The 27,476-nt window shown below is 35.1% G+C and overlaps 1 protein-coding gene across 3 annotated transcripts in view; it reads right to left on the bottom strand.

Annotated features, from left to right (window-relative positions):
- Positions 1 to 27,476, bottom strand: part of PRKX (protein kinase X-linked) — a 136,127-nt gene that overhangs the window by 44,341 nt on the left and 64,310 nt on the right. For all 3 annotated transcript variants that reach the window (XM_027842426.1, XM_027842427.1, XM_027842428.1), the window contains exons 2-3: positions 20,856 to 21,024; positions 4,469 to 4,732 (exon numbers count right to left, since the gene is read on the bottom strand). In XM_027842426.1, the coding sequence (XP_027698227.1) occupies positions 4,469 to 4,732; positions 20,856 to 21,024 (433 nt within the window). The remainder of the gene's footprint in view (positions 1 to 4,468; positions 4,733 to 20,855; positions 21,025 to 27,476) is intronic.

Below are 27,476 nucleotides of genomic sequence, written 5' to 3'. Positions count from 1 at the left end.
AGACTATGGGCAGGCTGATGAACTTACCATTGATCTCTGGCAAATTCTAGGGGAAAAAATGTTAAACAGAGGATAACTCTTGTGAAAAGAAAGGAAGAATCACAAAAAGCCAGTATGCTTACTAATAAGTCACTTAATACTAAGAACAGGCACTTGATAAATGTTGAATTGAATCATGTAAAGTTAACGTGATCTCTTTGATAGGATTATTAGAATGGTGAATATATCTTGACTGGGAGTGCAAACAAGACTAAGAAGATCTGGGTTCAAGATTCCCCTTTGTAAATTATTATCTATGTGATGTCAGACAAATCATTTAACCTCTAAGAGCTTCAATTTCTTTTTTTAAACAGAGATGATGGCTGACTGACCTCAAGATTACCAAGAGAATCAATCACTCTCTTTGCATTTCCTTCTATCCCTCTCTTTTTTCTCTCTTTCCTTTCTATCCCCTTCTCTCTCTCTCTCTCTCTCTCTCTCTCTCTCTCTGTCTCTCTCTCTCACACACACACACACACACACACACAAACACACGCAAAACACAGACACCCACCCCAAACTGCTTTACAAAATTATAGTACTATTTACAAAGTATTAGGTTTATTCCAGCAAAACACTGACAAGGTCATTTATGACAGTCTGATGAGTAAGTTAAAGAAATAGGGATCGGATAAGTGTATGGTTAGATAAGAGTCAAAACTTAACATAATTTTCAAGGTGGAAGAGCTCTTAGAAATCATCAAATCAATGCCCTTCATTTTATAGATGATAAAACTGAGGTACAGAGGGGTCAAAGTACCAAGATTACACAGTTGGAATCATATGGTTGAATAACTGAACTGGAGGGCAAAGAGTATTGGTTAATGGTTTGGTGTCAACCTTGAAGAAGGCCTCTATTGTCTTGCCACAGGGATCTATCTGTCTGTCCTTGGCCCCTCCTCTCCATTTTTAACCAATTAACTTTGATGAAGATACAGAAGGCACATCAAGTTTGTACAGGGTAAAAAAAGTTGGGAGGGATAGCTAATACCAGGGGTGAAAAACATGAAGATTGCAGCCTTGATAGCTATAGCATTTGGTCTCAGTTTGCATAATGAAATTTACCAGGGCTCAATGTTATATCCTACATTTCGAGGGTTTTTTTTAAAAATATCTATTTCAAAAGTACAGGACGGGGGACACATATTATGGCAGGAGTAATATGTCATACTGGCCTGAATTAGGCCCATTCTACAATATTCAGTTTTACGGTAATTAGTGTTAAAAAAAAAAAAGATCTAGTACTTTTAGTTAACCACATATCCAATATGATCAACTAAGACATAGTTGCCACAAAAACTAATACTGTCTTAGGAGCATTAAGAAGAGTACAACGTCTCGCTCACAAAGCTGAACATTCTACTGCTTACAGCAGGACAGCAGATGCTTCATAAATATTGGCTGAATGGAAGAAGAGCAGCTTTAAATCCTCAATCTGCTATAAGCAGCCACGTGGAAATGTACCCCACACAGAGACAGTGCGTCATACTCAGCGGACAGAATGTTGAAGCCGAAGTAAAGGAGGCCTAGTTTCAGAGCCTGTCTCAGACACTACCTGTGTGACCCTCAGCAAACAAGTCACTTCACCTTTCTTGGCCTCAGTTTGTACTCATCTGTAAAAAGAGGAGTTCGGCTTTAATGACCTAAGACCCATTCAATCTCTAAATCCATGTTCCTGAGAATGACCTTAATCAAGGTACTTTATTTCTATGAGTCTCAGTTTCCTCACCTGTAAGGTGAGAAGACTGCACTATATTTTTAAGGTTCTGGCTCTAACATTCTATGCTTCTGTGATTCTTGCTTAGGTTCTGCCTAACTATTCTCCTATACAGGTAACTAAATAAAACAAATACTTGTTTACCTGTGTATTGTCCTGAGGGTAAAGAAGTACTCGTATCTCATGATTCCTTTCCTTTCCTTGGGCTCAGTATCAATCAATCAACAAGCATTCTATAAGTACCTACTATGTGCCAGGCACTATCCTTGGTGAAGGGATATAGAAATAAAAATGAAACAGTATCTGTTCCTAAGGCACTTACAATCCCTAAATCTTTTTATTCATCCCCAAACAGTCTTAATGAAGAAAATGTTATCTTATACAGGTTTGGTTCTACTATGCTTACATTCCCCATTGTTAAACTAATAAATTACAGTAAAAAATACTGACCATCAAGATTCTGATTTATCCAGTGAGGTTCCAGAAATAAAAATTTAAGGTGACTTATAGTAAACATATTCCCAGATTATAAAAGTAGTCACAAAACAATTGTTTAGTGTGCTGTTCTAGAACAAAACTTCAATCAAAACTAAATATAACTTTTCTTCTTGGACGTAAGGCAAAGTCTTCTATATGAAACAAAGTTTAAATACCAAAGAAAGTTGAAAAAAAGCAATTAATTATTAGTTTTAGACCTTTAGATCCTTCAAAGTACCAAAAAGCAATGTAAAACAATAATTAAACCATGTCAAGGAAAATAATTATAGTCAATGAATACAGAATATTTCTAATAAAACACAATTGTTAAAATGTATTTTAAGTGAATGGATACATTTATATGAATTTTAAAATGTACCTTGTATCATATAAAACTATTAAAAGTAAAATTTGTGAAGTATTACTAAACATATTGAAAATATTTTAAAATACTTTTCTTAAATATATATTTATTCTATTTGCTTAAACCATACTTGTTTTTCTCCTTTTTAAAAGAAAAATCATACTACTTCTATGCATCCATGAAAATCTAAAGTAGACATTACATTTATCTTCATCCCAAATTATTCTACCTCATTTCTATTGTGCAAACCTTACCCAATGATCATATATACCGGTATGTACACCTAAAGAGCAAATATAGGCCAGTTACCATGTTAAGAACAGGATCAAAAGAGGTTGTCTTTTACTAAAGAATTTAAATTGATTATCTTCTAAATCAATTTGTCAATTTGACACTAAAGAGAAAGAATTAATAACATTCCCCATCAAGCTATGACTTGCATAATAGGAGAGATTTAAGTACATTTTTAAATTCCCATGGTTATATCAACATAGTACCAAATTCCTCCAGGCAATTAATTTCTGCCCCTCCTTAAAATACTTTTAAAATAAAAAGTAAAAATGTTTTTACTTTTTTGTGTGTTAATTATGCTTTCTGAACAATAAGATTCACTTTAGAATAAATATTATAAAAGTCAAAATAAAACACCAATAGTTTAAAGAGACAATTCTATTACTTCTATTTTAATCAGTCTTATATAGAAACTATTTTTTTAAATTGTTAGACATAAAGCCTCAGTTTCCTCATCTATAACAAAAGAGGGTTAGACAGACTGAGTCGTCTTCACAGATCAAAATTCATAAGAACCACAGTGTGGCAGCACCTACACTCTAAACCAGATTCTTAAAAATCTGTCAAGTCAGTATGATTAAATCTTTAGCGGACCCTGCTTTTTATAATGCACTTTTTTGTTTTATCCTTATGGATCTAAATAATTAACTTTTAAAGGGTGGGGACATCTGGTTCACAGTACATTTAGCTGAGAAATCATTCCACTTAGAAACATTCATAGATACCAACAACTAAGATGATTGAGGAAGAATATGTAGAATAAATAGTATTAATTCCTCCCTGAAAGCACGGTGTCAAATTTTCCTGAGAAAGCCAAACTCTTTATAGCCTACTTAAGTAGAAAAATAGATATTTATAGAAGGCTATAAATTGGCATCCATCTTTATCTGACCTTCTATAACAAAGAAGTTTTCCATGTAATTTATCTGTTCGATAACTGAAGGTTGAATATTTTGTTAAGATATTTTTGATAGAAATCTTTCTACAATGTATTAAACAGTTTCCTTTCTTGAATATTCAGAATATAAATTAATATTATTATTTAGAATATTATAGGATATAATATAATATTCTGAATATAATTTAACTTTTTCTTGATTACTCATGGTTTAATTACAAACATCGAGTATCATACTATGCTATAATACAGTAATGCTCTCAGGGTCTAATGAGTTGCATGGGAACAAACACAAGCTTGATAAATGATCCTAGACTGCTTTATAAGATGTTTCTATTTTTTATATTTGTTCATTCTCTCTGGTCAAAATAACTTCTCACACAACTAGCTAATTCAACCATTAATTATTTGTGAAGGTAATTTTATATACATACCCACATATATTTGTGTATGTATGCATGTATATACCATGTGTATACATGTATGTGCATACATGTATGTATCCATATGTGTGTGTTTACATACACACATACATATAATTTACATCAAATATGCATTTTAGTCATGTAAAAATGATAAATCTTATTAATCCGAAGAAGCATCTAAGTGGTAAGCAAACAATTTTTCAACTATTAACTTTCATAATTTTCAAATTTCAAAATTAAAAGATTTCATATCTTACCTGTCTACTAGCTTTTTAGCAAATCCAAAATCAGTAAGCTTGATATGGCCTTCTTTATCTAATAATATATTTTCAGGCTTTAGATCTCTGTAAACTATTTCTTTGGAGTGCAGATATTCTATTGCACAGATAATCTCTGCAGAATAAAATAGTCCTGTGCTGTTATTGAACCGTCCCATGTTTCTCAAATAGCTGAAAAGTTCTCCTCCAGGAACATATTCCATTAACATGTATAAAAATCTTTCATCATGATAGGTCCAGTATCTGCAATATATAATTATATATTTTGTTAATAAATCACAAGCCACACTGATATATTAAGAAGCAAAATTTCCAAGTTGTCCCTTGGGAGAAATCATTTTAAGTTTAAATATCACAAACAAAAAGTGGTAAACAGATGTCATGTTGTCACATAGATACCAGGTAAGACTGACATTACTTGGGTTAGCATGATAACCAAAGGCAGGCATTTGTAATATACTTCATTAAACAGAAGAACTTTACCCAAAAAAACATAGAGTCCAAAGGCACAAGAAAATACAATGTCTAAATAATTACCTGCATAAATTGGCATTAGAGAAGCAGCTTGGATAGCATGAGAGAGCAAACTAATGAAGCATGAAATATGGATGGAGAAAGGGGCATCAGAACTAGAATGTTCTCAAGGACAGCTAATTAAACATTTTCATTTTACAAATTAGGAAACTAAGGCCCAAACAAGCAAAGTGACTCATCCAGGATCACATAACTTCAGAAATAATAACCATTTTGTATTATAAGAAATTGACATTCTCTTATGTAGAAAAAGAAAAGGAAACAAAACACAAATTTGTGAGAGGACTAGAGTAGTGAAATCATTTTGTATTGGAAGAAATTTGTCCTTTCTTAGGTAAAGAACAGAAATAAAAATTTTAACAACCTTGAGTTCTGAGTGATGTGCATCTTTACATACAAATGGCCACTTGCACGTGGCTGGTTTTTCCCTTACCCCACCAACCGCCAAAAGTTTTTCTGTCCCCGCAGCTTTTGTCAATCTAGCAACTACCTGTCCTGGCACAGTGGTATTACCTGCTAACAGGAAACTGTCTGACTCATTATCTCATCTATACTTTGTTCTTTTTTCATCCCTCTCCATATCAAATTTCCTTCTGGAGCTCACACAGGAGTTATGTTTCTATGTTTCCTTTAACTATTTAGAGCTTATTAAATTACACTTCATGTCAGTGTCTAGCAAGTACATATAACCCCCTTCTTTTTCCCTCCCTATTTTAACTGTAATTCTCTCTTCATTTTATTTGTGAGATAAAAATATTTAAATACTTGGTCTCTAGAGCCAAATGAAGTTGCTCTAGGGGTTTTATTCTCAGTGTCCCAGTCCCTCCCCCACCCTCCTCAGCCTCTATATTACCTCAAGGGAGCCCTAATCTGCTTCTCAGAATACACCCATTCTTTACTTGAACCTCATATGCCTTTGTATCACTTGAGTTCATCACTTCTCACTCCCTATCCTCAGGACAGGGTCAGGAAGCAGTTGGCTACTGTTCCTTTAGAATAATACATTGTTTTTCACCAAGCCAAATCAGGAATTCATGGGCTGAGGGGATGAAGGGAAAGAGGGATATGAGAAATGTACTCTTGGTATGTTTTTCAATTTACTGAAGGAGTCAACCTACTCTGCCATTTGTAATTAGCTAAAGTGAACAGATCACTATTATCCTTTTTCTCATCTTACTGGCAACATTACACTTGTTTGTATAGAGGCAGAGAATGTCTTGCTTTATTTTTTTTAGATATTAAAATTGCAAGAATAGTTTTCTGTTTTTTGAAGTTGCAAGCACATCATCTTCCAGCTTTTGTGGGCTAGCCTAAAAACCTAAACAGTATAAATAACATTGTTGTTTCCATGGAAGGAATAATTTCCAGTTTCACAAAGATTATGCACACATGAATTCTAGAAACAAAAATAGTTTGTAAAGCAGGGTCTTCTTGAACTTCTTTAGTATAGTGTAAGGATTATAACCATTTGACTGTTATTCCAAATAAAAAGCAACGAGTTCTTCAGTATATCTTGCCAACAGCAGCAGCCCTTGATACTTTGCCTAAATGACCAAGACTATATCCAAATGTTAGTAGTTTCATTTATGACTAATAAATAGGCAAGGAGGACGCAAGTCTTAAAAGACCTGTTGTTTTCAGCCTTGTCTGGTCTTTACAATGTGGAGCCAATTATCTGAGTATTGTAGGAGAATATATTCTACTTTTTCTCAGCTATTAAAAGAAATACTGAATTCTTTACATCATGCTACAGGGGCAGAAGAGAGATAATGAATAAAGGTGAAGCATCTTAAAGGTAATATCAGTGAAAGAAACCATGAATGTGGCTTAGGAGGATAGAATAACAGAGTTATAAAGCTTTCAAGATTAGAAGAATAACAGGAGTATTTGATTCCTAATGATGATACTGGGTCAAACTGTATACAGATGTCTCAAACTCAGAGCCAAGGAAGGAAAGGACAGTAGACCTGCAGTCAAATGTACTGGGTTTGAGTTGTAGCTCTGTCATTGGACCTTGAGCAAGACAATTAAACTTTTTGAACCTCTGTTTCCCAGTCTGCAAAATAGGAATAACAGCTGTCCTGCTTACCTAACAAGATTACTGAGAAACAAATGAGATGAATGTACATGAAAGGCAGTTTTATAGCAATTTATAAATGTAAGGTATCATCATTATTACTATAAATAAATTGGTACAGGTAGCCAAGGGATTCTAGTTCTGACTCTGGCACTAAGTGTGATCTGGGCCAGTTTATAAACCCAAGTGAACCTCATTTTCCTCACCTATAAAATGAAGGGTTTTGAATGAAAAATCTTTGAGGTCTTACAGCTCTAAAATTATACAGCTCTCACTCATCTCCCTTATAAATTATATCATGCCACTTAAAATTCAGTTATAATCATGGCTGATAGTGCTATTTTATCTCTACTTATAACAGTTTATTTTGGTAAGGTGACAAAGTAATATCTGTGCTTTAGGAAAATAACTATGGCAGATCAGGAGAGGATGGACTGGAGTAAAGAAAGACTTGATTTGTTTTTTTAAATTTTTATTTCTTTAGGCAATTGGGGTTAAGTGACTTGCCCAGGGTCACATAGCTAGTAAGTGTCAAGTATTTGATCTGAGGCCAGATATGAACTCAGGTACTACTGACTTCAGGGCCAGGGCTCTATCCACTGCCACCTAGCTGCCCCTAAAGAAAGACTTGAGGCAGAGTAGTTAACAAAAAAATAATAATAATAATAATTCTTACCCAAAGGCACTAATACTCTAATGGGGAAGACAACAATTTATTTATGAAAAAAGAGAAGAAAGTTAGTCTTCATCTGACATACCCTATATATTTTGGAGGAGCAGATTTCAAAGGGTTCAAAAAATAAATAGAATCCTATCACTAAAATTCTACAGGAGAGGTCAACCCATGAGTGATTAGAAGCTTTCAAGAATGAAATTATGAAAACACAAAGAGAAATAATTTTGATGAGGTGCAAAAAGGAGATGTATCTAAAGAAGTTAATGTGGACAGGCTAAAACACTGGACCAAATATAATTTAATGGATTTTAACAAGCATAAATGCTAAGTGCTATACTTGAATTAAAAAAAAAAAAAACAACTTCATTTAAATGGCAGAGATAGAGCTAGACAACATTTCTTTCTGAGAAAACACCTGAAGGTTTAAGTGGACTATATGAGAACAGTATAACAACATGAATAAGGAAGCCAAGAAACCTAACACAATCTTAAGTCACACTAAGAAATTCATGTTGTCCAAGTGTAGGAAAATCCCACTGTATCACTGGTCAGACCTTACTTGAAGCACTGTGCTCATTTCTAGATGAAATATGTTAGAAAGGGAAATGATAAGGTGGACCATATCCAGAGAAGAACAATCATTATGGTAAAGATCCTAGAGTTCAAGCCACATGAAAACTAGTCAAAGGAAGTAAGGATGTTTAGCTAACAGGAAAGAAGATATGGGATGAGGGGGATGACAGCTATCCACAAGTATTCGGGGATGGGGTGGATGCCGCAGGTGACATATCTGCCTGGCCACAAAGGGCTGAACTAGGCATTGAAAAGAGCCAAATTTAGGATTTGTGAAAAGAAAAACCTTTTTTTTTTAAGAATCAGAGCTATTCATAAGTGAGATGGACTATTTCAGTGGGTAATGGGTTCCCCCCTCACTTGAGATCTTAAAGGGCAATATAAATAAAAAGTTTTAAGATTTTAAAAGGTGACATAGAATAGTAAACAGAGTACTACACTTCAAGTTAGAAGACTTAGTTTCAAATCATTATTAGCTTTGTGACCATAAGCAAGTCCCTTTTGAGCTTCAGTTTCCTCATCTGTAAAATGAGAATAATGGTATCTGCCTTCTAAGGTTACTATAAATCTAGGTAGCACAGTAAATAAGAGTGTCATTCTTGGAGTCAGGAAGACTCCTCTTCCTCAGTTCAAATCCCACATCAGACATTTACTAGCTGTGTGACCCTGGGCAAGTCACTTCACTCTGTTTGCCTCAGTTCCTTATCTGTAAATAAGCTGGAGAAGCAAACAGCAAGCCACTCTAGTATCTTTGTCAATAAAATCCAAAAATGGGGTCATGAAGAGTCAGATATGACCAAAATGACTAATAAAAACAATAAAGCTCAAATGAAACTAATGCATATATAAAATGCTCTGCAAATCTTAAAGTGCTATATAAATCAGTTGTGTTCTGAAATTAGAATCAATCCTTTTATATGTCAGCTTCTGTTGGTCTCATCTAACTCTGAAATTTAAATCTGGCAATTCTGTAAAACCTTAAGCATACTTTTATTACATCAATATGATTTATAAAAAGCTGATTATTATTCAAGCAGCAAGAATTTAAGTGTTTACAGTTTAGATATTCTGAAAATTAATAATGGTTTAATTTTCATTTGAAATTTATAGGTTCTAGATTTAACCCGATTTGGGACTAACCAGACACTAAAGTAGATAATTCAGTTACCAAAGTAGCATTTGGTAAAAATTGAAAATATAATATTAATATTTTCAAAAAATATTTTGAAATTTTCAGTGAAAATTACTTTATTACTAGGATTAATGTCAGTTATTAACTTAACATGAGATACTCAGATCATTCAGGCAAAATACAGAAGTAAACTCAATGGCGTGCCTTACAAGATAAATGACCTCTAAGGCAAATCTATACATTCTCTACACTGCCAGAACTAAAAAACTCATTGAAGAATGAAAATATAATCTGTACTCTATCAATCACTACATAATTCACATCAAAACTTTAAGCCTGTTCCACCAATCTCTAGCAGTATATTAATACATTTTCCACTTTTTCTTATGTTTGGCCTATGACAACTGAGATTAGATTAGTTAAGATAGCAATATTTACCAAACACTACTAAATGCATTGATAACTCGATGGAACTGGCTATGTCAAGACAAAATGAATTTCTATGCTGGAAGGTATTCAAGCAGAGGCTAGAAGACCATTTTTTGAGTTTCTGTAATTTGCGTATTTGTGTATCAGGTGAGAGTTGGGCAAGATTATTTATCAGAATCCTTTTAATTCTAAAATTCTATGATGGTATAGTATTCATTAAGGAGATTATCACAAAGAATAAAAGATGCATCTTTCTTTCTGCCACTAGAAACCACAAAGTTTGCAATAAGATCCCCCAAACATTTTTCAAAACTTCTTTGTCCTGTTCCTAAGAGTGGGAGCAGATATTATGCAGTTTTCTTCTTTCTCATAAATTCTACTTCAGGGCAGGAAAGGGGTTATGGGGGTAGGGAGAGAGATTATTTCCTTTTTTTTTTTTTTTAAACAAGTAGAAAGAAGATTACCTCCAGCTTCCTGGGAAATACTGGACTAGGACATTCTTTCCCTATTAAATGCTAGGGAAGCTAAACAGAAAGGAAAATAATTCTTTTTCTGTCATTCTAAAAGAGAGGAGGATAAATAGATACTCCTCCAGAGCGACATTTCATTTAACCTAAAGAACTCATTTGACTGTTCACTCAAAAGAGATCCATATGCTAATTTCTCCAAGTAGAGACAATGACTTATTTAGCTTCTTTTAACACAAGAAAGAAAAGTCTAATGGGGGAGAAAGTGGGAGAGTGAGTGATAGGAAGCAGTGCAGTGAGATCTCATCCTTCTGACAGATCTAGAATATGAACCAAAATGAATTTTGATGGGGAAATCCAGAAAAAAAAAAAAACAAATCATAAGTCCTGTACACAGCCCATATCAGCATAAAGAGACAGACAGGGAGGTCTGAGGACATTGGGGATAGGCTGAGTCAAAAAACCTGAAGTGTGGACTCTTCAGTCCCCAAGGAAAGGCTGTGCAGCTGGGCTAGAGGAGGTCTCAGACCTAGACCCATACTAGAGCACAACAGTGGAGACAGGTATGAACTGGCAGCTTTGTAACCAACTACCTACCCAGTTCTGGGTCACAGATCCAGGTCAAACTGAGAAGGGGACCTGTACAAAAAAATAGCATTCCTGGGTAAGGAGGTCCTGGGCTTTGTACGGATAAAGCAGGAAATTTAGAAGCCAGCCTTAAGATACTGAACCCAGGGGAAACAGGGTCTCACTTCCAGTCTAGCCCAGCCTGCAGAAGAGTAGCCAGGGCAATAATCTTGGACCAAAAGAGAACCAAAAATTCTGCTGCCCAAAGCCAACAGAACTCTTCACCTGGCTGACAGGGATGAAGGCCAACAACAAACTACTCTTGCAAAGCCTCAAACCCAGGTTCTGAACCTGCAAAACTCAGATCGGGGAGAGAGGGCAGCAATCTGTCTTTGTCCTAGATTACTTCAGATGCATTGTCCCTGTGATTCAGGAATAATACTCAATACCCCAAGAAAACAGCAACAAGACCAGTCCAGACCTGCCCCTCAGAAATGCCACAGAGTCCAGATGTAACATCAAGTTCAAAATCAAGAAGTAGTCTGGAAGAATGCACAATGAAACAAACAAACAAACAAAGAACCCCATCATAATGAGCTATTATGGTGGCAGGGAAGTTTCAGACACAAGCCTAGAAAAAGATAATGACTCCAAAACATCTACATGCAATGCCTCATATCAAAACACAGCTTGAGCACAAACTCTACTAAAATTCCTAGAAGAAATGAAGCAAGAGTTAAAAGAAAAAAAAAATTAATCTTTTTATAAATGGAATGAGAGCACTTCAGAAAAAAATTGAAAAAGAAATGTGAGTTATGAAGGAAAAAATCAAAAAGGAAATTAACAAGATGGCACAAAAAGTACAAAACCTTGCCTAAGCAACAAAATCTCTGAAAATCTGAATGGACCAAATAGAAGCCAATGTCTCTATGAGGAATCAAGAAATATTACAACCAAATCAAAAAGCTGAAAATAGAAGAAAATGTAAGATATCATAGCAAAAACAACTGACCTGGAAAACAGATTAAGGAGAAAAAATTTAAGACTCATTGAACTACCTAAACACCAGGACCAAAAGAAAAAAAAAATAGTCTTAATATTTTATTTCAAAAAAATCTTAAAAGAAAATTGACCAGAGAACAAAGTAGAAATAGAAAAAATCTACCACTCACCTCCTGAAAGAAATCCCCAAATGAAAACTCCCAGGAATATCATAACCAAAATTCAGACCTTCCAAGTGAAAGAAAAAATACTGCAAAAAATTAGAAAGAAAGAATTCAAGGACCAAGGTGCCAGAGTTGGCTTTGATTTAGTAGCCACCACCATAAAGGAAAAAAAACTTTGAATATGATATTCCAGAAGGGAAACGATATGGGCATACAGTCAAGAATTACTTCCCCAGTAAACCTGAGTATGATGCCGCACAGGGAAGAAGCGGATTTTTTAATGAAACAGAGGACTTCCAAGCATGTTTCATAAAAAGATCAGAAAAGCAAAGAGACTTGGGAGTTCAAACACAAGGGAATAGAAATATAAAAAAGTAAACATGAATGAACAATGGTAAAGAATTAAACAAGGATAAACTTGCTTACATTCAAATATATGGAGATAATACATGTCTCCTCTGAGCCTTTTCATCATCAGAGCTCACATAGGGAGTTCAACGTAAAAAAAAAACACTGGAAGAATCAGGCACATGAAATGAAATCAAAAAAATTTATCCTATCTCTAATTCCTTTGCTTTATGATTTTAAAAAAATGTGCTGTATTAATTAAAACAGCTTATTCCTTTGAGGTATTCTTAAATTCCAGTTCTTTAGCTAACAAGTTAGCAGGATATAACCACCTTATAGTTTTTGGGTCCAGTTTAAATTAAATCATGGTACTTGTAGATAAGATCAAGTAATTCTAGGTTTCACTCCTGCAGAAACAGCCAAACTGATGCTAAATTAATTGTTTTGGTCTATAAGGTGATCATCCCATATAGAAAATGGTGAAAGGATCAGGTATCATGGGAACGGAAAGCAAAAGCATGTGGAAAAATTTTGCATTCTAAGTATATAGGCTGTTGAGCCTTCATAGTAGTAATGACATGAGATCTAAAACTTTAATCTCATCATTATTTAGAACTAGAGGAGGACAGTTACTTATAGCAAACTAGTCCTCTTTCCTACTTTTTTTTATTAACCAAATAACCAAGTCACCTGCTAGAACTGATGAGTAGAAAAAAGGCATCTGGGTTTCTTTGCCTGCAACGAGCAATGATACTGATAAGAGTTTAGAGTAGATATAGCTGTAAAAGGACAGTCTTTACTCCAATATCTCATCATCTGTCAAAAAAATCCAGAACTCAAATGCTATTTTAGGTTTGTAGGGAGATTTTTATTTACTGATAAAGCATTATCTTTCTCTGCCTCGAAACGAAGACACCTGATATGTGGGTGTTTGAAATGAAAGGAAGTCAATAAAGTATGTATTTTTGGTCCAACAAAGAACATGTTTAAATCATCTGCCTTAAGTAGTTATGGCAAGTCACTATGGTTGTCTTACTTTCTTACTATTCTGAAAATCATCATTCTTATGGCAAGATATAATATAGGCCAAAAAAGATACACTTCTATATCTCATTTAATTGTAGCCTTTAAGTGATTAAAGAAAGACCAAAATCAGAATACCTGAATCTTGAAAAAACATTAATAAAAAGAAGCAAGATTCCCTTAAGGCAAAGGTGGCATAAACACCAAATAGGGATGCTCTCCACAAGTACACAAAATGATGATAAAAATAAAAAATGGGCTTGGGAGAATTCTCTTCCCTGTCTCCCATAAAAGCAACAAAACAAACACACAAAACAAACAAAACAAAAACAAACAAAGTGTTCTCTTCCTCCAAAGTGTGTACACTTTTATAGAGGAGAATAAAGTTACTTCAAAGTAACACCAAATCTTCATGTTCCTAAGATAAAGATTTAAGAAACAAAGCTTTAGCACTATTTCCTTCTAGAGCTGGGTGTGCGTCAATCAAATCAGAAATAGAAGTGGATTTCAGCCTAGAAAAAATGAAGAACAGAGTAAGAAGTGTCCCCTCCTCAAAAAATGACAAGACATTCTAGGAAAGGATAAGAAAATTTTATGCCTCGCAGAATTCTTTGTTTGCTTCAGGAGAATTCTAAGGATAGTTGCCCATGTCAAGATGTTCTCCCTGGACTCTCTGTTAAGTGCAACTGACTTTACTTCTTCCTTCCTCCCGATTCTTGATGTCCTGTGATCAAGCTTATGTGAAACAACTAAATCATTTCAAAGAACAGAGATTTTTTTTAAGCCTGTAATTGTACACTATAGAAAATGACAAGATAGAAATTGTACTTTAGACTTGACAGTAGTTAAGTGACAAGAGGAGGTCAGAGGAGAAGGCCATTGAACTTTTGCAGGAGTAGAGGAACCTTTGAGACACTTTTTAAGACTAAGTTCAGAGACAGGAAGAGAGATCAGAGAAGGGGAAGAGAAAAACAAACCACAACAACATCCAACAGACACATATACTTTAGGAAGGGTGGGGTAACAAATTTTAAAAATATACTCGTTTTCACCTAGAAAAATGTCTTTATGTAAAAATAAAACTTGTACTATAATTTTCTAAATTTGAATGACATGCACATAGCTAAGCACTACACTTCTGCAACAAAACAATTTGTAAAAATTAATGTCTTTCATTTGGATTTTTCATGTGAACACTGGCAAACGTCAATAAACTTACATCTAACATATATTTTCATTTTTATAAATTCATATAAGCCTCTAGAACACCATTTCTTAAATAATTATTACAGTGTGTCACATAGTGTCCTAAAAGACTTTAACACTCCTCTAAAATTAAGGCACCCAAGAAACACCATTATCATCAGAAAGGATCTGGTCTGTTAACACACATCCTACATAGGAAATATATTCAAATATAGCCAAATATTCAATTAAATGAACATATTTAACTTTGAAAACTATTTATTGACTTGTTTTTTAAAAAATAATTGTTTTTTACATTGCCTTCATTTTCTCCTGTATTCACCCTCCCCCAACCCAGAGCCATATCCTATACATTAGCAAGCTAATTAAATTATTGAATCTTTTAAAAAAAAAAGGGATTCCCTTTTTCATCCCTAAGTATCAGTGTGATAAATCCTACTTGGAGTCAGAGAATCTTGGTTCAAATATCAATTCTTCCCACTAATATGTGTGATTCGGGGCACATCTTTTAATCTGTCTCTGCTTTAACATCTATAAAATGAGGATGTTGGACTGGAGTTTCCTTTCAGTTTATGTCAAGCTACCAAGCTACTAAGATTCAATAATCCAAGAAAACTTAGAACTTCTCTACCGCCCAAAGTGCTTTATACAGCTCAATATAGCTGACTGCTATACAGACTTTACAAAGTAGAAATTTTTAGAATTTAGTACAGAGTGAAACTTAAGCCAATAAAATACGTCAAGATAACTTTGAAATGGAGATCTGATAAGCCAGTTCACATTTTTAAAAAGAGATGCCCCTTTCATTCTGAAAGAAAAGGCTTCATTTGTTTTGAAGGAAAAGAAGGATTCTACTAAGCAGAAATGAGGAAAGAATACATTCCAGGGATGGGGAGGAGGCCAGCACATGGAGATATAAGGTAAGGCATAGTACGTAAGGAACAAAAAGAAGACCTATTTGGCAAGATAACTAAACGTTGGGGGGGGGGTGGGGGAATAAAAAATACACTGGAACTGCTCTAACAGCATTACCCTTCCTTCAGTTAGCTAACATTCTAGCTAAAATTTACATGACAAAGATACATTGTAGAACTCTAGCCTCTCTCCCAAAGAGCTACAAAGACATGCAGCTTTCTGGCTGTATAATTCCTCCTTATGGAGGAGGACTTCAAGGCATCAATTGCTATGTTATAGCTTCAGGCTCAGCTTCTAGAGCTTAGCTTCCAAGACCCTTTTTCTGCAAAAAGGGTGAGATAGGTGAAGGGTAGGAACTACACTGCTCATCTTTCATTCTGAAATGAAGAACAAAGGAATTAAATTAAAAGTTTTTGCACAGAATATCAATACAACTAGGATCAGAAGAAAAACTGTCAAGAGGAAAAATATTTTTGTCAATTATCTCTGATAATAGGGTATTATCCAAGATAGGTATTTGTGCCAAGTCCCTATATAATACCAATAGCCAGCCATTCCCCAGTGGAGAAGTGGTCAAAGGAAATGAAGTTTTCAAAAGAATTGCAAAACAACAACAATCACATGAAAGGCTGTTTCAAATCACTAATAAGAAAAATGCTAAACAAAACACTTGTGGTTTCAACTGATGTCCAGAAAATTGGCAAAGATGACAAAAGATAGAACTAGTCAATGCTGGAGAGGTTGTGGAAAGACAAGCATGCTAACACACTGTAAACTGGTCTCACCATTCCAGAAAGCAATTTATGTGGAAAAAAACCAATAAATTACTAAAAAAATCCCGTTTCTGAATATAAACCTCAAGAAGGTCCAAGACACAATAATCTCATGGATGTCAAAATTTTCATAGCAGCACTTTTTGTAGTAGCATAATAAACAAACAAAACAAATTTTTAAAAAATTCTACACTAGTGGGTTCCCATCATTTGGGGAGTGACTAAATAAATTATAATATATGCACATATTGAAAACCACTGTGTAGTAAAGAACAACTAACATGGGAAATAGAAAAACATGAGGGGAAAATCTATGAACTGATGCAATCAATAAGCATTTATTGATTACTATGTGCTTGTGATTACAAGTAAAAGAATAAAACAATCTCTTCCCTCAAACAGGGGAAAGAACACACACATGTACATAAATATAAAGAAGATAAATACAAGGTAGCTTGAGAGAGAGGGCACTAACAGTTTAAAGGATGAGAAAAGGCTTCATTTGTTTTGAAGGAAAAGAAGGATTCTACTAAGCAGAAATGAGGAAAGAATACATTCCAGGGATGGGGAGGAGGCCAGCACATGGAGATATAAGGTAAGGCATAGTATGTAAGGAACAAAAAGAAGACCTATTTGGCAAGATAACTAAATGTTGGGGGTGGGGTGGGGGAAAAAAGTAATGTTCAACAAAGCAGGCAGTTTCTGAAGGATTTTAAAAGTTAAACAAAGGTGTTTTCTCTATTATTCTAGAGGAAACAGGAAACCACTAAAGTCAATTGAGTAGGTGACATGGTCAGATCTGTACTGAAAGAAAATCACTTTATCAGCATGGAGGATGGAGTGGAATGTGCAGAAACTTTAGGTTGGGAGATCAATTAGGAGAAAATAATGAAGGTGAGAGGTGATGAGGGCCCGAACTAAGGTTGGTAGCTGTGTGAATGAAAGAGATGGGGTTGAATGGGAGAAATGATGTGGAGGAAGAGATGGCAAGATTTGGTAACTGAATGCATAGATATGTGGGGTGAAGAAGGGTTAAGAGTCAAGGATAAGGCTGAGTTTAATAACCTGAGAATATGAAAGAATAGTGGTGCCTTCAACATTAATGCAGAAGTTTAGAAGAAAGAAGGTTTTGGAGAAAAGATAATAAGCTCTGTTATGATCGTATGTGAAATGTCTCCATAACATCTATTTTGAAAAGTTCAATATGAAATTGATGACATGGAAATATAGCTCAGGTGAGAGAATAGGATTGAGAATGAAGAAAGTAGAACCAGGAAAACAACATACATAGCAACTATAGTAATGTATGCAAAAAAGAACACTAAAATGAATGCTGTTTAAGTATCATGACCAATGGTAGCTCCAGAGAAGAAAGAGAAATACATCCCTTGCTTTTGTTAGAGAGTTTAGGAACTATGACTGTGGAATGGTGGGTATACAGATAGAAACACTGTCAGGTTTTTTTGTTTGTTTTTGTTTTTTGTTTTGTTTTGGTTTTGGGTTTACTTTCCATACCTACAAAGGATGGCTCATGAAATTGGGTGGGTAGGTGGGTAGGGGAATGGCTATGATTTTTTTCAAGTAATCAATAAAACTCAACTTTTAAAAATTATGTGACAGAAAATTTCTAGTACTCTACTTTCAGCAGTTGCATGAATATGCAAAATGTATTTCGTGGGTTTTTTTTTTAAAGCTCACTCAGAAAATCATGTTTCATTGTAAATCTCTAAACTGGATTCCAATGTACCCTATGATGACAAATACTAAAGAACTAATTTTTTTTAATTAAATGCCATTACATTTCTGGAGTGAATGACAGAATAAAATGCTTGCTTTTATAGATTTATGCTCATCAAAATCAACAGAGAGAAATTAATATATTATTTGTCACTAAAAACATGGATTTTTGCCATCAGTGCTTAAATATTTTCTTTTGACTGATGCTAAGATTTCCTTGGATACTTCCAATAACATTTTTTTCTCACTTTTAAACATGAGCTCCCCTTAGATTTTCCCAAAGTAGAAAAGTTTAGTCAGTTTGCTAATAGCGTTAGAAGGTCTCTTACACTAGATGGAGACTAAACACATTACTCTTTTATACAGTCTCTACCTGACACAAAATTTCCTGGTGTTCTTCCACACTCATCAGCTGACTTTAAAATTTAATTAGCTCAACCTATATATAAAACAGCATATACATTCCCCTTTCCCTGACAGATACTAAAAATAAATTAACATTATATTCAAACATAAGCTACCAGACAACAAATTCTATCACCCCAAAACATAAGTAAATGGGCATTTTAACAAATATAAGCACATGCTTTGTAAAACAACATAATGGGAGAGTCTGATACTTTACAAAGAGCATTGAAGCAAAAAGATCTGGGTTCAAATAATTTTCCTACCTATTTGACTTTGGGCAGTTCACTTAGCTACCCTGGCTGAGCCTCAGTTTCATTATCTATAAAATGAGGGGATTAAGTAGCCTTTCAAGTGTCTTCAAGCTATACATCTATGATCCTAAAAGACAACTGTAGAACACGTCCCTCTCCCTTCACTGCCTCTGAGGACTCATAGCCTAACTCTTCTCCCTCTATGTAGCAATCAAGCCCATATCCTGGCAGCGACTAATATAGCCAATCCGTCTTCCCTTTCTCCTCCATGCACACTGCACAACATTTTTCCTCCATGATTCATGATTTAGAGTCTAATAAACTCTACCCCCACCCCACAAATGTACACATTTGTTTTTATTCCATTCTTGTTCTTTTTCTCTCTTTCAACTTTTAGCCTGATATACTTGGGGGAAGGGCAAGATTTGTTTTTAAAAAATTAAAATTTGTTTTTAAAAAATGTATTTGTTTGTTAAAAATTTTTTTAAAGCTCTCTTTTTGTCTTTTTTATTGTTCTATTAGCAAAACAAACAACTAAACAAAGCCTCTTAATAGGGACTGAACATGTAGTAGCATGTCAGTATTGAGAAAAAAAGAAAATAATTCATTTTGAAGTCAAATCAAATATAAATATTCTTCAGTACCATAAACCTCTAAAATTCCTGACAATGTCCATTAGCCCATTACAGGATTTCTACAAAAGACTCAATCTATTGTTTCCTCTTCTAATTAAATTTGCTTTTCCTATAGTGCCAATGGGTAAGTTTTTTAAAAATCTTATTTAAATTCATATTTTTCTCTTTAATTTAATTACTAGTATTACAAAACATTGTTCTCCATTTTTTTCATTATTAACATACTAGAAATTTAGCTACATTATGGGTTAAATAAGGTTTTGTAGGCTAGCCTGGAGACTTAATCATTATTCTCTATTGTGTTTGTGTGTTTCTGGGTGAAAATGCATTCCAAGTTCCAAATCACTTATCTGCAGAACACTTTTTTTTAAAACACAGCCCTTTTTCAGAGTAAGTACTATCAAATACAACAAACTTCTAGGTATAACATAGACGGTCTAGTACAGTGTTAGTAGACAGTGTTAGTAAATGGAAATATCATATAGAGGACCTAAGAATCCATTACATTAAAATGGTTTAAAAGTATAGCTAACTAGTACAAAAGAAAGACCTTTCCCAAAATAGTTATTTTCTGTTATACCATAAAATGTGAATCTTTAATTTCTTATGGAAATTTTTAATGCAATAATTTCTCTGTTACCCAGAAGTGCTTTATAGCAATAGTCTAATGAGAATCCAGAAGCTGATGAGTGAGTTTGGGCAATTCCCTTAAGAACTCACTGCTCCAGTTTCCATGACTCAAAACGGGAATTCCACCTACACTTACATACCTAATAAACATGCACTATATAACTCCTTGAAGGAAAAGTACTATATAGCCACATTAACTCTTGATGATCTGTGCCAGTAGAAGCAAGCATTAATGTAGATAACCAGCATCCCAGATAGTTCAGAAGCTCACATCAAGGAGTCAAGTCAAGGCTCTCAACTAGTAATGGGCTGTGGAAACAGGCCAAAAAGAATATAGCTATCAAGTGCATGTAATTCCTTTGCTGTGATCATTGTGAAGTATGGTAAGAATCGGACCAGGGGTCAGGAGAGTTACTTTTGCTACTAATTTACCATGTGACCTTGAAGAAGTCACCTTATTTGTGTGATAAGGAAAATGAACTAGATAACTGGTAAGGTCCTTACTTGTTAGTTTGAACAGTCTGTGATTTTAATTAAATCCAGCCATAGGAGGAGGTAAGTTCCCTCCGGCTAAAAGCAGAACTATGGCCCCACTGACTGCAGTAGCCAGTCAGTGTTCAGGGTCTAGCCTATGATGGTCTAGATGTTATTCATAATTAGGAATTGATTTTATTTCAGTGGTTATTATTAAATAATCAGGATTCACATATTTTTACGTTTGTTATAGAACACAGTTAATTAACAGATGAAAACACACACATACACACACACGCGCACACGCAAAACCCCTAAATGGGGGGGAGTGGGGGGAAGACTTACAATCTGATCAGAAATGGATGGTTGACTTCTTTCAGGACTGACTTTTCATTGTGCACATGCTGCTCTTGTTTTAGCCGAATGACATCTGGAATGCTCATTACCTTCAATGCAAAATAATGTTTGGCTGTTCTTTCTTTCACTAGGTGAACTCGTCCAAAGGTACCTGTGCCTATAAATTTAAGAAAAAATATAACAAAAATCAGTAAAGTTTTTTACAATCAAGAGTAGTGTGTTGATGGGATCTAAGAAAGGAGTTTATCATTATTACCATCATAAACTGAGGGCCCACTTTTTAAAAAATCATCTTTAAGAGGATATTCTTATTAGTGTCTGCTGGGATTTTCAAAAGAAATATAGAAGAGTGCTATTTTGGTCACCCATTTTGCAAACTGATCTTGACAGCATAAAAATTCCTAAAAGGTGAAATAACACTTACAGCACATTCCTTTCAATAATCCCCTTCAACAGTCACTACTTTTCAAATCTTTAAAAATAAATACAAAAGGACATCGTATTGAAACTCCTCATAAACTATCTCACAGAATTTATGTGGAAAAGATGTGCATTAGATGATATAGTAGGACCATGAGATCAAAGATTTAAAGCCAGAAGGGATCCTTAAAGGTCATCAAGTCCAACCCTTTCATTTTAAAGATGAAAAAACTGATAAAAAGAAATTTAAGTGGGTCATGCAAATAGCAAATGTCTAAGGCAACACTTCAATCTAAGTCTTCCTAAGTCCAGGGCCCTGTCCACTAGATGTATTCAGCACTGGTTGAATGGCTAAATTCCAGGAGCAGCCATTAACTCCTCATTTCTACTGGGGAAAAGGTATCTAGAAGAGTATTCAAAGGATCTTTCCCCAGCTTTGTATTTTTTATTATTTTTATAAATAATTCTGATGAAGGCACAGATGGCAAGCTTAACAGATTTTGCTGATGATGCAAACCTAAGAAGGACCACTAACATGGAAATTACAGTCAGGATCCACAAAAAGAATACTAGGCTTAATGCATTAAAAAGAATCTTAATAGGTACAAATGATAAGTCTTACATCTGAGTTCAAAAATTGTCTTGACGTAGGATTAGACTAGTTTGTCTGAAAAAGATTTTTGTCACTGAAATGCAAGCTCACCAGTGTGATATGATAACAACAACCAAAACTAATGGGATTTTTAGATGCATTAAAAGAAACATAGCTTCCAGGAATATGGAATTTGATAGTCCATTTTTATTCTGCCCAATCAGACAATATCTGAAGTGTCTAATGATAATTGCCACAGTTTAAGGAAAGATACTGACAATCTGAAGAATACTCAAAAGGAGGTATGGCATGAGAGAAAACAGGATGGTGAAGGGTCTTGAATCCATGGAGAAAAGAAGAGTGGGTGGGAATGGAGAAGGAGGGAAAAGGAAGTTGGATATGATAGTGGTCTTTAAGTATTTGCAGGGCTGTCATGTGAAAGAAGGATTAAACTTGTCTTGCTCAGACCCAAGGGGTAGAAACAGGAGTAATGGGTAGAAACTGTAAAGAAATAAATTTAGCTTTGAATTAAGAAAAAAGCTTCCTAAGAAGTAACACTATCCAAAAGTAGAGTGAGCTGAGAGGATGTAATCTTTCAGAAAAAGTTGTCCAAATTCATTAGCCCTATTTTCTCATCTCCTATTCTCTTCACAAGTCTTTGAAATGCAGCTTCCAGCACCACTGTTCAACTCTTTTTTTACTAAATGCAATCATCTCTCAGTCTTCATCCTTCTTGACATTTCCACACTGTTAACCACCTCCTGTTACTGGATAGTCTATCTTGTCTGGGTCTTCATGACACTGTTATCTCATAATTCTATTCCAGTTTGTCAAGGATGCATCTTCTCAAGCTCTTGTACAGGTTCATTATTCATGTCCTGTCTCCTATGTGTGGTATATACCCTGGTTCTTCTCTCTCCGACCTATACTCTCTTAATAACTTCTCCATTTCCCATCATTACAAATGTCATTTCTATGAAAATGACCCCCATATTTACATATCTACCCTCATCTGTCTCCTAAGCTGATTGTGCAGTGGAAAACACACTGAACATGGAGTCACAAGACTATCTGTGCAGCCATGTTTAAATCACTTTACCACACTGTACCCAAGTTTCTTCATTTGTAAAATCAAAGTATCATACTAGAAGACTTCTAAGTTACTACCAAGTCTAAATCTCTGATCCTATATCTCCAGCTGCCTAATGTCATCACGTCCCATAAGCATCTGAAACTCAACATGTCCAAAAAAGAATTCATTATCATTTCCTCCCCCACCCTAAAAAAAAACCAAAACACTCCTCTTAACTTCCCTAATTCTGTGTTGCAATTCTTCCAGTTATCTAATTCTCTGTCTAGAAGCTAAACTTGACTCTTCACTCTCTTCCTCCCCTCATATCAATAATTTGCCAAGTTTTATCAAGCCTACTTTCTCAGCATTTGTTGAATCTGCCTCCTTCACTCTGTTCACACTATAGCCACTGTGTCTAGGTCTTCATCACCTCTTCCCTGAACTATGTCAACATCCTTCAAATTAGTTTCCCTGAATTAGTTTCCCTTCCCTTCTCAATCCCTTTTCCAGACAGCTGTTAAATTAAATTGATGTACCTAAAACACAGGTCTGAACTTGTCACTTCTCCTGCTCAAGAAACTGTAGTGGGCCTCCATTGCCTTTAGTATAAAATACACACTCCCCCACTTGGCCCTTAAAGCCCTTCACAATCTGACTGCAGAATGTGATGAGATACTATAACCCCTTCACCTAGGTCAAACTGGTCTAAGTGCTGTTCTATCCCCTACTACTGTGCCTCTGTACAGTCTGTATCCCTTGCCTGGAATGCTCCCACTCTTCATATCTGCCTCTTGCTCTTCACATCTGCCTCTCAGAAATCTAGGTTTCCTTCAAGGCTCAGCTCAAGCACCAACTCTTTCAATAGGGTTTCCCTGATTCAGCCGTAGTTATCGACCATCTCACCCCATCACTGTGTATAGATTCTTATTTACTTAACTGTGAACATGTCTTCCTAGTAAAACGTAACCTTGTAAATAGCAGGGATTGTCTCCTTTGTGTCTTTGTATCACCCGTGCCTACCACAATACTCAGGAGTTTAAAAATTCTTCCTTTTATCATTTGTAGACCGAGTCCCCCATTAGTGGGCATCTTCAACTGAAAATGCTTACGGTTATGTTTTCCTACAAATCCAGACTACAGAGCCACTGAAGCCCCTTCCAACTCCAAAATTCTGTTATTCTGACACACCTTATTTATCCAACACTTATTTTGGTTCATCATGTCATCTGAAACTAGTATATAGTTTAACAAAACATTTTTAAATAAAGAATATTAAGGCTCTTTTCAACTATGATTGGAATCAACCATGGTTACCATATGCAATTTGTTTAGATAAGCACTGAAAAGTTGCTTATAATACTACAGATATTAATTTATTCTGAGCAAAAGAACTTGTGAGTGAGTGAGGATAAGTTTCCATGAAAGAGAAAATCAAAAGAAGAGGAAGAACATTTCCTGAGTATCTTCTTCTAGTGTCTGTTCCCTTCACCTCTTCTTGCTTCTCACAATTTCTTCCATAGACAGAAAGAATGCTTTGGTAGAAGAGATTTTGGAATTTATCTGGTCCAACTGCTGAACAAGAAGACACTGAGACCTAGACCAGGAACTGACATGCTCTAGTTCACATGCCAAATTTATGGCTGAAGTGGGAAATTTGAACCCAAGCCTCTGGACCCCAAATCTTTCTGTCACATTATAACTGACAAGTTGCTTAATATACTTGGGAAAAAAATAGGCTCAATTGCTTTTGAATGCAAAAGTGCTTTAAAGCTTTGGGTTACCCCTACCTTCTCACACTCAGACTTACCAAACCACCTGGGTACCAGAGAAATCAGACCCTGTTGGCATTTTCCAGCCTTTACAATCTTCTCTGGACAATCAGAATAAAAGATTAGCATATCTACAAGGAATTACACTTTAATTCCTCTGGTTCCAGTCAGAAGTGCAGGTTTTCTAACAATGAGAGGGTTGTCCCCATGAACTATTAAAATAGGTGCTCAAATCCTGCTTTTAGAAGGCTTTTAGCTTTAGCCAGACACCCTAGTCACAGGACTAGCTCTTTAATGAAGTCTATCTTGGACCTCCTCCTTTCTTTTGTTTTGTTTTTTAATTAGCTTTGCATATGCTGAAATTCAGGTAGGTCTGCAGCAAAGAGAAGACAATTTATTCCATCCCCACCTCCTCCCCCCCCACCCCCAAATGCATACATCTCTCTAACAGATAGTAAGTACATCTGTACTCCCTGGCTCCAGGCAGATGTGAAGGTTCCTACTGGCATTGAAAACCTTATATCAGGAGTTAATAAATGAAGCTTTGTTGGGAAGATTTCTGAAATGCGTCCCAATACTTGTTAAATGGAGTTTATCCGTGTGTGTGTGTGTTTTTTTTTTAAAATGTAATTCCAAATAAAAACTATATTAAAATTCAATAAATTCTACAAAATCTAAGCCAAAGAAAAGCTAGGCATAGTGTAGTATATCCCCTAGATTTGGAGGGAACAGGCTTCTAAGACTTCAGAGAAAAAACTTGTGAGCTCTTGTGACATAAAATTCAACAAAGCTAAGCAGTCATATTCCAAGAAAAATAGGATGCTCTCAAGAATGAAATTCTGGTCAAATTATTTGAGAAAGTGGGGTTGTTTTTAACCTGGGGGTCAATGAAGAGATTTCAGGGGGTCTGTGAATTTGGATGGGGAAAAAATCGCAACTTTATTTCACTAATCTTTGGTTTCCTTGAAAATGTTATGTATTTTATTTTATTCCTTTATAAATATTATTCTGAGAAAATGGTGTATAGGCTTCCCTAGACTTCAAAAAGGGTCCATGACACAAAAATGATCAAGAACCCCTAAGCTAGAGAGTTTGGTCTAGATGTAATATAATAAGACACAAAGATTGCTGCTTAATCTTTGGCTAACGGCTATCAATCTAAAGGGAATTATCTAGTAGAGTGTCCCAGGGAACAGTCTTATTTAGTCAACATATGCACTGTCCAACAACCTAGGCAAGAGAATCAGGACCTGAAGAGCCTGTCAGGCTGAAATGATGAGTTAAATCTAATAAGAGGAAATAAGGATATATGGAGACATATGCTTTAAAAGTTAAAAAAAAAAAAACTAACTGCAAATGTGCAGAATGGAGGGCATATATCTAGACAAGTAAATCTGAAAAAAAAAAAAAACTTGATGCTTTAGTAGACTTCAAAGCTCAGTATCAGTCAAAGGCATGATAAAACTCAGCCTAAAAGCTAATATAATCATAGACTGTATCTAAAGCAAGGGAAATGATAATCTCACTGCTCAGACTCTACCCAGAATATTCTGTTCAGTTCTAAGTAGTCACACTGATAATCTGGAACGTGTTCAGAGTAGGGTAACTAGATTAGTAAGGGGTTGTAGAGATTGTGATATAGGAAAAACTGAAGATGCTTAGGCTGGGAAAGTGAAAACGTACTGGGGACAAAAAAAGTTTGTAGGGTTGTTGTTTTTTAATTTTTTTTAGTGAGTGGTTTGAGTTTTAAATAAAGTAGCTAAAAGACTTTGATGTGAAAGCAGAATTAAACTTGTTTTGCTTGGCCCCAAGAGGAAAAAAGTAGAAAGGTGGGAGTTATACAGACATAGATTTTGGTTCAGTTTAAGGAAAAACTTCCTACCATGTAGGGCTGTCATAAAGTGTAATGGGCTACCTTAGGAGGTAGCAGGTTTCTCTTGCATGGACACTGGATAAAACTTGTCAGAGTTGATATGCCAGGGTTTCCTGTTCAAGTAAATACATGATGAAGTAGATAGCCATTGAAGTTCTTTCCAAATCTAAAATTATTTGATTCTACCCATTGTTCCTTTCCTGTTCAAGTGAATGAATGATATGTGATATGCATCGTGATATATATTTGAAATAGTATTGCACAGTCTAAAGCATTTGAAATAACACATATGCAGAGAAGCAGAAGAAAAGAGGTTTTGATGATTGCCAAGATGTCTACAAGCCATTTTTTTAAGACGACATAATAAAACAAGATCACTGAGATGAAAATAACCTTATAGTCAGGGGGTGGCAAATGACTACTACTCATTATATCCCTGCTGAGAATTCCATTTGGAAGTGTTAGCCACTGGGAGTAAAAAAGGAAATCTTGTTTACAGAAACAACTAGGGCTCCTTGTGCCAAATTGTTACTAACACCTTGTTGATGATCCACCCAGTGACCTCTGTATTTCACTGCTGTCTTTTTGGCAAAGAATCCTGAGAAATGAAATGCTAAGTAGTAAGAACCTTATTCCTCCTAAACAACAACAAGAGAGGCTACCAAAGTATGAAAATGGTTGGGACTCTGTCACTCAACCTGCTAATATTTTTATGTTTGAGGACTGTTCCTGATCACATGCATGCCAGCAATAAACTTGGTATGAAAAAGAGCCCAAAGACTAGAAAAGTCATTAAGTTGTTGAGCATCACATTTGCCTAAGCAACGACTTCCCTGCTCCTTTCTCTTCAAAATTCGCACTTATCTCAAAGAACTGGTAAATA

The sequence above is a fragment of the Vombatus ursinus genome, unplaced genomic scaffold (genome assembly GCF_900497805.2).
Source record: "Vombatus ursinus unplaced genomic scaffold, bare-nosed wombat genome assembly UNPS02014872.1, whole genome shotgun sequence".
NCBI classification, from domain to species: Eukaryota; Metazoa; Chordata; class Mammalia; order Diprotodontia; family Vombatidae; genus Vombatus; species Vombatus ursinus.
This window is presented reverse-complemented; position numbering and strand designations above follow the sequence as displayed.